Raw genomic sequence first — 10,738 nt, 5'->3', positions numbered from 1 at the left:
CGCAAACTTGGGCAGAGCCCGCGGGAGCGCGGCCGCGATCGGCCCCGGGTCCGGTCCCTCCTTCTCCTTCCCGTGCCTTCCATTTCTTTCCCGTTTCTCCCCTTTTAAACTCGCTGCAGTTTTCATTTCCTTTCTTCTCTCTTCCCTGGCTTGTTTTCCTTCTGTCTTTGTTTTCTTTTCTTCCTTGCTCCCTCTCTCTGGCGCTTTTCCTTCGCCCTTCCCTTTTAGTTTCCATTATTTTCTATTCTAGCCGTTCTTTCTGTATTTTTATTTCTTTCTTCCGTTTATTTTTCCTTTTCCCTTCTTTTTCCTTATTTTTTCCCCATCTTCTTCCTTGCCTTCTTTATTTCTGTGTATTTTTTTCTTTTGTTCATTTATTTCTTCTTTCTTTGCTTCTTTGCCTTTTTCGGGTTGTTTCTTCATTTTCTGTGGTTTTCCTCTGTCTCTTCTTAGTTATTTCCTTTTTCTTTCCGTTAATTTATTTTTCTTCATTCTCCCTCTCTCTTTTCCTTTCCCTTTCTCTATCTCTTTTTTTCCCCTGCATGTATTTTCTCTTTTTCCTCCTGCATTTTTTCTCTTTTTGTTTCCCTTTCCCTTCTCTTTTATTTTTCCTCCCCGAATCTCTTCTCTCTGTGTATTTTCTTATTTCGATTCCACTCTTTCCACAAACATCCCTACAGACAAAACCTGCTCCTCTTCCCGCCGATGGAGGATTTGTTGAGATTTTGACGTGGTGCTTTTCTGGGGGTTTCTTGTTGTTTGGGGTTTTTTGGTTTTGTTTTTATTTTTGTTTTTGCCACTACCAGGAGAATTTCCCAGCACCAGGAGGCTCCACAGCCACGGGTTATTTCGGGCCGGAGCTAGGGAAAATACGTGGGTTTTTTTTTTTTTTTTTTTGGTTTTTTTTTTTTTTTTTTTTTTTTTTAAATATTTTTTNTCGCCACCACCCCCTCCCCCCTCCCAAATAAATCCCCCCCCTCTTCTTTTTCCCACTTGTTGCTCTTCCAGACAAAAGCCTCTCTTCCCCTTGCGCGAAACAAAATAAACCCCCCAAAACCAGGTGATGCTCTAGCCCTGAGCAACTCGGGACCCCCCCAACTCCTCCCCGAGCATCCCTTGCAAAGAAACGAATGCAAATTAAAATTAAAATTCAAGGCAAAACGATGGGCCAGCGGTTTTTCGGCCTTGCCCCCCCGGCCCCCCAGCTAGGTGCGTACTCACTTCGCGGCCCAGGTACAAGCCACCCTCAACAATAGAGGCGCGTTGTTTTTTTCCCTCTGTGCCAAGCACAAGGCTGGAGCCAATTTAGATATGCTATAAATTAAGAGGTTGCCATGGTTACCGCCCTGCCATTGGCCGCATCCCGCGTGACGCGGCCCTCGGCGTCACCAAATCTGAATAAGGATGCGCGAATTACTAAGGCGGGGGACAAAGCTGGCGATGGGGACAGCATGAGAGTGGCGGCGCGGCGGCGGCGGAGCACAGCGAGGCACCGGGGCTGCCGGCTGCAGGGGGGGGTTCATGCACCCCTCCCGCCGCGCCCGCTGCCGCAGAGCCCGCCAGCAGCGCGGCCGCCGCTCCGGCGGCTCCCGGGCCGCTCCGCAGGCACCGCAGCGCGATTTCGGGGGGTGTTCAGTATTGTTGTTGTTGTTATTTCTCGGGGGTGGTTCGGATTATTCTTGGGGGGGGCATCGTTTTTTCCCTGCCGTCGTCGAGGCTCCGGAGAGAAGAGGGGGAAGAACTTGACAGCCGCCCCGCTGCCCTCCCCTGAATTTTTTGTTATTCCTTCTTCTATATTTTGTTGATTTTTATTTTATTTCGTTCGGGTTTATTTTATTTCGGGGTTTTTATTTTTATTTTTATTTTTATTCTCCTTTATTTTATTCCGTTTTAATTTATTTGATTTCTTTTCATTTAATTTCATTTGATTTGATTTTTTTTTTTCCCTGGCTTTTTTTTTTATTATTTTATTTTATTTTTCCATTATTTTTCCCTGGGTTTTTTTGTTTATTTTTGTTTGTTTGTTTGTTTTGGGGGGGGGTTGTGGCGCGGGGCTGGCTTCTCCTTTTGAGCGTCTCCATCCCCCGGCGGAGGTTATGATGGTGCATTGTGCGGGCTGCGAGAGGCCGATTTTGGACCGGTTCCTACTGAACGTCTTGGACAGGGCATGGCACATCAAATGCGTCCAGTGCTGCGAGTGCAAGTGCAACCTGACCGAGAAATGCTTCTCCAGGGAAGGCAAACTCTACTGCAAAAATGACTTTTTCAGGTGAGCCCTCACCCCCACCCCAGCGGGGAGCGGAGCTCCTCATCTCGCCCGGCCTCCCTGGCGTGTCCCCCGGAGTTTTGGGGAGCTCGGGGGGTCCCCCCCGGTGCCTTCCTGCCGCACAGCCCCTGCCCCGCGGCTCCGTGGGGAGCAGCCCCCGGCCCGGGGGAGCCCCGGGGGGACCCTGCGGCCGCCGCTGCAGCCCGAGGCGGGGGCGGCGAGGCTGTGCCCCCCTCCCCATCTCCCCACGACCCTCCCCCGCCAGCCCCTAAAAAAATCTCCTGTGGAAAAAAAAAAAAACCAAAAAAAAAAACCAAAAACACACCTAAACCCAGACCCGCTCTGGGAAGGAAAGGAAAACCGGAGATGTACAAAGCACTCTTCCCGACCTGAAAAATTTCCCCGTCGGGAGAGCGGGACGGGCTGGGCAGCGGGCGCGGGGCTGGGGGCCATGGGACGCTTTGGGGAGCGCAGCTCCCTCCTCCGCAGCCCCTTCTTCTGATCCCCGCACCCGCCGCTCCCTTTTCCCGTCTCTCTGGCGTGATCAGCCCCATTTTCGGGGATTTTCAGGCCGGAGCCCCGCGTGCCCCTCCCGGGGGGCAGCGGCCGAAACGAAATCCTGCCCCGCGGAAAGCGAGGGGACCCCCGGCCGCTCTCCCCTCCCGCGCGTCCCTTCTGGGGCCAAAGCCGGGCGAGGACACCCCAAACTCGCTCCGTGCCCGCAGCCCGGCACCAGGGCTGCGCGGGGATGAAGGTTCTCCTCATCCTCGCCCCAAAGGTGCGGCTCGCCCGTTCCCCCAAATCCTCCATCGGGACGTGCTGGAGAACCGGGGCTCCCGCGGGGGGTTTGGGGAGGGGGGCTCGGTGCAGCGCACACACAGCCCCGCCGCAGCCCATCGTGGCCGGGGCTCCAGCTCTTCCTTTCTCCCCTTCCCAGGAGGTTTGGTACCAAATGCGCCGGCTGCTCCCAAGGGATCTCTCCCAGCGACCTCGTCCGCAAAGCCCGGAATAAAGTCTTTCACCTGAACTGTTTCACCTGCATGGTCTGCAACAAGCAGCTCTCCACGGGCGAGGAACTCTATATCATCGACGAAAACAAATTTGTTTGCAAAGAGGATTATTTGAACTCTCCCAGTTTGAAGGAAGGAAGCCTCAACTCAGGTACGAGCGGCTCTTCCCGCCCACCGCTCCGTTCCCGCCGTCGGTTCCTCCCGGCCGGGCAGGAGGTTTGGATTTGTGGGGTGAGGGGCTGCACCCCTCGGCCGGCCCGACGCCCCGGTAATCCCTGCCAGCGGCACCGGCACCGGCAGGAGGGGCAGCCGCGAGCTGCCGGTAGCTCCCGGTGGAGGCTCCTCCCGGCCGGGCAGGAGGTTTGGATTCGCGGGATGAGGAGCTGCTCTCCGCAGCCAGCTGATCCGTCGGGGGAGGGAGTGGTGCGGGTGAAAGGCTCGGAACCGGGTGGAAGCCTCCGTGACACCCCCCGCGGGACGCGGACACGCGTGGGATGAGCTCCCCGCTCCAGCCCGGCTCCTGCCCCGCGCACGGCCCCTCCGGCAGCGGGGCTGCGGGGCGGGGGGAGCCACGATCCCCCCAAGGGCTGCCCCGGGAGCCCCTCACTCCCCAGAGCCCCCCCTGCGAGTGTGCCCGCTCCCCCCGCGCCGTGGGCCTGATCCTTCGCCTCCTTTCACCCAGAGGCAAAGCTCCCATTTGACTTCCTTGGAAGCTGTCTCTGCGTCAGGAGAGCAGGGCCAGGCCCCCTCCTGCTGTCCCAGCCATGCCGGGCGCCCCTGCTCACCCCCTTCCGCGGGCTCTCTCTCCGTCCAGCACCCGGGGCCGGATCCTGCCACGCCAGTCAGTGGGGCCGCTGCTGTGAGCGAGGCGAGTAGAGCTTGGCCTTGGGGGGGTGCTGGCTGCAGGGTCCCCGGGGGGAACACGGTGCCTGGGGGCGGGGGGGTGAGCCAGGCTCGAGGCAGCGACCGGGGGACTCCCCAAAACCCGACAGGGACCGGTGGCATTTTTCCCGGTGGCGCATCCCGCTTCCCGGCGCGGGGAGTAGAGGGGGAGCGTGGGGGGCAGCGGCGGGGCTGGGGTCACCCCCTCCCCGGCTCCCCCCGCCGGCACGGCACCGTGCACAGGGCTGGAGCGGTGCCCGGAGCTCCGCGCGGTGTTGGGGGGCGATGCTTTAGGGGAACCAGGGGGGCAGAGGCCGTCTGCACCCCCTGCTGCTCTCCAGCACCCCCCAACCCCTCTCCGGGAAAGCAGGCGGGCCGGGGAGGACAGAGGAGAGGGGGGTCAATGTCTCCCCGAAGTCATCCACCCCCCCTTTCCTCTCTGGGTCTCCTTTACAGTGTCCTCATGTACAGACAGGAGTTTGTCCCCGGATCTCCAGGACCCCATGCAGGACGACACCAAGGAAACGGACAACTCGACCTCCTCGGACAAGGAGACCACCAACAACGAGAACGAGGAGCAGAACTCGGGCACCAAGCGGCGGGGGCCCCGCACCACCATTAAAGCCAAGCAGCTGGAGACCCTCAAAGCTGCCTTCGCCGCCACCCCCAAACCCACCCGCCACATCCGGGAGCAGCTGGCCCAGGAGACCGGCCTCAACATGAGAGTCATCCAGGTAGGACAGCCCAGCCCAGCCCAGCCCGGGGGGGCGGACAGGGGGTCCCAGTCCCGCTGGGAGCCCGGACGGTCCCCGGCTGTGACAGTGGGAACGGGCAAACCCAATTTGTCCCCTGGCAGCGCCACCTCAGGCCCAGCCCTGCAGCCACCCCACGCTCTCGTGGGCGAGCGGGGATCCCCCAGCCGTGGGAAGGGATGAAAACCAATCCCAAAACACGAGGTTTTGCGCGGGGCCGAGCAGGATCCCCGGCGCGCCGGGAGATGGATGCTCCAGCCTTGTGGAAGCGAGGAGCATCCATCGCGCTCTGCAGGCAGCCGGCACTTCCTCACCACGCTGCCCCCGTGAAGAAAATCCCTGAGGAAATGTAGGGATTAATGGGCTTTAATAGAGGCATTAATAGGGGAGGACTCTCCGGCTTTGCCGGTAGCGGAGCTGCGATTCCCGTCTCCCGGCAGAGGGGAGCACGAGTCCCGCAGGAGAGCGCTGCGCTCGTACCCCTGAGCTGCCCCATCCCTGGGGGAGTCCCACAATAATCCAGACGTCCCACTAGGCTGCTGGGGCGTGCGGTTCGGAAGAAGCAATGCCCGTGGAGGGGCGGCCACATCTCCCCTTTCCCTTTTATTCCCATCCCCACCGCCGGCTGTTCTGAATCCTTGCCTGCTGCCGCAGGTGCTCATCCCCCTGCTCCCCGCTTCTGCCTGCTCCTGCCATGATCGAGTCCTATCCCCTTTTTCCTTCCCACGTTTCCTCCCTTCTTTCCCCTATCCATAGGGGAAATTTCCCCCTCCTGCATTTTCCAGCTGCAGGGACAGAGAGGCTGAGGGTGTGCAGCTGGGGAAAGGAGGGGCAGGGTTTTAAATAACCTGGTTATTTGTGGGGTGCTGTGCCTCCATGTACTTTTTGAGGCAGCAGCAGTAGGAAGGGGAGTCGGTGTTGGTAAAAAAAAAAAAAAAAAAAATATCCCACGTATTGGAAACTCCCAGTGGGTGCAAGATTTCCCCGCGCAGATTTTGGGATGGGATGTCGCTGACCCAGAGGGGTCGCCCATCCGCGGTGGGCACTGACACCAGCCCGGCCACAGGTGTGGTTCCAGAACCGTCGGTCGAAGGAGCGGCGGATGAAGCAGCTGAGCGCGCTGGGCGCCCGTCGGCACGCGTTCTTCCGCAGCCCCCGCAGGATGCGGCCCCTCGGCGGCCGCCTCGACGAGTCCGAGATGCTCGGCTCCACGCCCTACACGTACTACGGAGGTGAGGGCCGGCCCGCGGGGTCCCTGCCCTGTGGCCCCTCTTGTCCTTTGTTCCTCCCGCGCCGTTCTCCGCGGCTTTCCCCTCCCGTGCGCACACGCGTGCCCGCAGCCGCGCACACGCACAGCCGGCTCCACGCACCCCCACGGCCCCCCCGGCATTGCGGGGCCCCTCTCCCGCGAACAAAGCCCCAGCTGCGGGGCTTTTGTCCCCCTTTCAGGCCGCATTTGTTCCAGTTACCTCCCGGGCCCGCAGCATATGGAAGGTCAGTGCGGGCCGGCCCCGCTGCCCCGACGGGCGGCCCACGCCTCCCCTGTCCCCCAGCTCCCCGCAGAGCCCCCCAAAAGCTGCATTTGCAAAGCCTCCCGTCTCACCAGGGGCTTTCCAGGCACCCCTTGTTGCCCTGCGGTTAGTTTCTAGATCCCTTCCAAGCTGCTTAAACACACATATGAATTTCACATTATATATATATATTTAATGCATTTTTTCCTATTATATATAATTTTCCCCATGTACATATTTTCCCACTATATACATTTTTCCCCTTTCATATTTATTTTTTGTCTATTCTTTTTATATCTGCGTTTCCCCCATTCCCTTTTTATATACATATATATAAACATATGCACGTGGTGGGGTTTTTTCCCCATTAATTAAGCACTAAACTGAGCCCATTTTCCCGGCCCTCTCGCCTCTCCCAGCCCGGATTCGCTGCCCTCCCTCACTCCAGGCTGGGCAAAGACAGGGTGATGGGCACTGCAGCTCTTAGGACGGGTTAATTCCTCTCAGGTTGGATTTAAGTCCCACCCGCCCTTTGGGTCCCACTTTGGGAGCCAGCAGAGCGTTTTGGAGGGGACAGCACCGGGCTGGTTTGGGGCACAGCGGGATTTCGGGAGGTTTTTAGCCCCAGGAGACCAATCCATGCATTTTCCCCCCTCCCCACAGATTACCAAGGTGACTACTACGGGCCGGGAGGCAACTATGACTTTTTCCCCCACGGGCCGCCCTCCCAAGCCCAGTCCCCGGCCGACTCCAGCTACCTTCAGAACTCAGGACCCGGCTCCACACCCCTGGGACCCTTGGAGCCCCCCCTAAGCGGACACCACTCCTCAGAAAACCAAAGGTACACGGATATGATCTCGCACCCCGACACCCCGAGCCCCGAGCCGGGGATGACGGGCTCGCTGCACCCCATCCCGGGGGAGGTCTTCAGCGGGGGGCCCAGCCCGCCCTTCTCCATGTCCAGCAATAGCGGCTACAGCGGGGCTCTGTCGCACCCCAACCCGGAGCTCAGCGAGGCGGCGGTGTGGTAGGCCCGGCCTGGGCACGCGTGTGCGTGTGTGCAGGGGGAAACCCCCCCTGGTCCCCCCAGCCCACGCGTGTCCCCCTCCTCGCCCACAGGGGCCGGTAAAGCCCCGCCGCAGATGCCAAAGCGCATCCCGGCATCCGCCCGTCCTCCCCATCCCCGCACCCCCCTTGGGGACCTTGGGGCCACCCCGCTACCTCCCCCCTCCCGGCACCTTCCCCCCGACACTTTTGGGGGGGCAAGGAAAGGTGCCCAGCCCTGCAGACCCCGCCGGCGTCGGGACCAGCGCCTCTCGGACCAAAGCTGAACTCGCCTGGACACGGCTCCCACCGCCCCGGCGGCACCGGGGACGGGCTGCGGCAGGGCTCCCCTGCTAATTAGCGTCCTTTTTAATTACCCCCTACCACAGGAAGGGGGGGAACGGGGAATGGCAGGAATAACCCCCCCGTGGCCCCTCCCTGCCCTCATTTTTATTGTTCCCGTCGCACCCCCGAGGAGAAGGTGGGTTTGGAGCCGGATTTTGGCGGTGGGGAGGAGGGGGCTGAGCGGGCCAGGCCCGGGGCTGCCCCAGTGACTGGCTGAGACTGGGCTCCCACGTGGTGGAACAGACACCAGAAAGAGGCAGAAACAGGAAAAAAACCCCACAACGACAACAAAATAAAACCCCAAACAAACAATAAGCCCCAGAACTAAACCGAGCCAACCACAGCAGCAGAAATTTCACCCGAGCCTCGACGCCGAGTCCCACCCCAACGATTCCCAGAGGCTCCGCCAATTTAAGGATGTATTATAGTTTTTGCTTCTAGTTTCTTTATTTTGTATAAAGGAGAAACAAATAAAGTATGTTTTTGTGTTTACTGATTATTTATTGTACTTTAGTCATCGGAGGCTCCGAATTTTTCTATTTTGAAGGCAGGGAGGGGATGGCACCGGGGAGGGGGGTGAGAGCATAGAGAGAGGGGGGGAATAAAAGGAAGGAGAATGGAAAAGGAAAGAAAAAAAGTTGTTTTCTGAAAGCGTCGTGGGTTTCCTGTCCCCGCTGCCTCTTGCGGAGGCTGTTAGTGTGAATGGCTCTTGTTGTTCAATGTGAATAAAAAACCTTTTAGTTACCTACTGTTCGGTCACCTGGTCCCTTTCATTTTATTTTATTTTTATTTGTTTTAACACAAGCCCGTGAGAAATGCTGGCCGGGCTCCCCCACCGTCCCCCAGCCCTGCGTGGGCTCTGGGGGAGCAGCTCCCGCCGCTGCCCAGCTCACCTGCACAGGGGGATGCCGCTGCATCCCCAGCCCTACCCCAGCTCCCCCAGCCCCAGAGCTCCCTGGCTCTGGGAAGGGGCACGTTACCCAGCTCTGCCCTTTCCCCCAAGGCAGACAGCACAATGCACAATTCCTTTCTCCTGGGGGCACCCAAGACCCTCCCGGAGCAGCCCAGGGACACCTGCAGCCCTGCTGGCAGAGCAGCCTCGGGGGGACACCCCAAGTGGGGGTTCAGCAGTGCCAGCAGCAGCATTTGCCCCATTTTCCCTGGGCATACTGGTGCCAGGAGGAAGGGGGGTCTCCTCCCCAGCACCCCAGCTCACTGCCCTTCTCTCCTGCTTTCTATCCCTTGACATACAAAAATAAAAAGTCCCAGGCAGCCTGCAGCTCTGAACTAATATTTAAAATGCAAAATCATGGCAGAGTTTTTCACCCCCCCCCCCACCCCCCCGCTCCTTGTCTTGCAGTAAAACGATATAAACAGAATAAATTACCTTCCCTTGCTGGCTTACGAGAGTCCCTCTCTCCTGACCTGAATTTTAAGTCCTGGCTCGGTTGTAGCACGGAGCACCGATGATTTATGGAAAGCCAGCCACATCTCTGCATATTTTCTCTGCTCAGCCAAGTGGTGGAATTTATCCTTCCTTTACCATTACTGGCATTAATAACGGGGTGGCCAACGAGCCACACTGAGCACCGAGCCAGCCCTCAGCCAGGAGCTGGGACCAGCACAGACTCTGGGCTTCCCTCTACCCCCCAAGAAAAACACCTTCTCCCCTTTTCCCAAATGGGGAAACTGAGGCAGGAGCACAGCTGGCTGCTCCCCTGAGCTCCAGCACTCCCAGGTTGTCTGCGTTAGCAGGAAATTGGGAATTTTCATAAGGACAGGGTGATGTGCTGGTAAATAACCCACCCACAGCATCATTTTGAGGAGTATAAAGTGGTCAGTCACTGGGTGAATACTGAAACTATTATTGCTATTTTTATTATTATTAATTCAAAATTCAAGGCACAGAGCTGAGGCTGTTTTAGGCTGCTGGGACACTCCATCTGTGAGACCTGGACAGAAGAGGCTGCAGGAGGGATTTGGGATGATGCTCCAAGCTGCCAGCTCCCAGGCTGGAGGCTGGCAGGAGGATGGGACTCAGCAGGAGCAGCCATCAAAGCAGGGCAGATCCCAAGGGAAAATCCCCTGGCACAGAGGAGCTCTGCAGCTCCACTGGGTGCAGGAGCCAAACCGGGGTCCCCATCACCCCAGAGGTGCCAGAAAGGCAGCAGCTCTCAGGATTGCTGCCTGTCTCCAGCTGCAGAGTGACCGCAGGGCACCAGCTGGGCCCTGCCACCCCTTAGGGGTGTCCCAGCCACCCCTCACCTCACATCCCTGCCAGGCACATCCACGGCCCCCAGCTGGCACCCAAAGGCCCAGTGCCCCCTCCCGAAGGCAAGGAGGGGAAAAGCTCCCTGCTGGGTCACCCCAAACCCCACAGCCAGGCCCCTGCCACCCCAAACCCCACAGCCAGGCCCCCGCCACCCCCAGCACTGACCCTTCTGTGCTGAGGAATCATCATGGTGAGCTCCTGACTGCCCTGACCGCCCCGCCAAGCAGAATCACGGGAATAAATTCCTTTTTAAAAGCTGTTGGGCAAAAACCAATGCTATTCGGTTTTGTTTTTCTTTTCTTTTCCTGACCTTCTTGCTTTTTTTTTTTTTTTTTTTTTTTTCGGAAGGGGAAGGTCTGCAGAAGGTGGGAAGTAATCAGGTTTTGGACCTGGGATAAAAAATAGCTGGAGTAGGTTGGGCTGACTCCTTATAATTAATAGTGTGCCTCGTAATAGGATTCTCCAGCCTTCGGTGCTCCCTGGAAACACCTTTTTACATAAGATATTGCTCACGATGGAGTGGCAGAGCTCTGATTTATGGGGGTTTGGTCTCCACGAAGCACCTGGGAAGGTGGCCTGACCGGTGGGAGGTGCAGGGCAGGGGGCTGAGGGCAGGGAGGGGCTTCTGGGGGGTTGGCAGCCAGGTCAGGGGAAAG

General features: G+C 58.4%; 1 protein-coding gene across 2 annotated transcripts; it reads left to right on the top strand.

The window, feature by feature from the left end:
• The first annotated feature begins 2,096 nt into the window (after positions 1-2,096).
• LHX5 (LIM homeobox 5) lies at positions 2,097-7,452 on the top strand. 2 transcript variants are annotated; one of them, XM_041488832.1, is made up of 5 exons: positions 2,097-2,269; positions 3,204-3,427; positions 4,615-4,892; positions 5,977-6,142; positions 7,085-7,452. In XM_041488832.1, exons 1-5 carry the CDS (start codon positions 2,097-2,099, stop codon positions 7,450-7,452), a joined length of 1,209 nt encoding a protein of 402 aa, XP_041344766.1. The 2 variants fall into 2 exon arrangements, with proteins under 2 accessions (XP_041344766.1, XP_041344765.1); XM_041488831.1 differs by having other exon boundaries at positions 2,100-2,269; positions 3,204-3,452; positions 4,634-4,892.
• Positions 7,453-10,738: the final 3,286 nt, after the last annotated feature.

This window comes from Pyrgilauda ruficollis, unplaced genomic scaffold (assembly GCF_017590135.1).
Source record: "Pyrgilauda ruficollis isolate IOZ18807 unplaced genomic scaffold, ASM1759013v1 scaffold9, whole genome shotgun sequence".
Lineage (NCBI taxonomy): Eukaryota > Metazoa > Chordata > Aves > Passeriformes > Passeridae > Pyrgilauda > Pyrgilauda ruficollis.
Note: the sequence above shows the minus strand (reverse complement) of the source record. Positions and strands in the feature narration are given on the sequence as shown.

Bases quoted from the DNA above. Each gene is read 5' to 3' on its own strand.
- LHX5 (XM_041488831.1), top strand. From the start codon at position 2,100: ATGGTGCATTGTGCGGGCTGCGAGAGGCCGATTTTGGACCGGTTCCTA. The intron at 2,270-3,203 runs GTGAGCCCTCAC...TCCCCTTCCCAG, and splicing joins TGCAAAAATGACTTTTTCAG to GAGGTTTGGTACCAAATGCG. The intron at 4,893-5,976 runs GTAGGACAGCCC...GCCCGGCCACAG, and splicing joins TCAACATGAGAGTCATCCAG to GTGTGGTTCCAGAACCGTCG.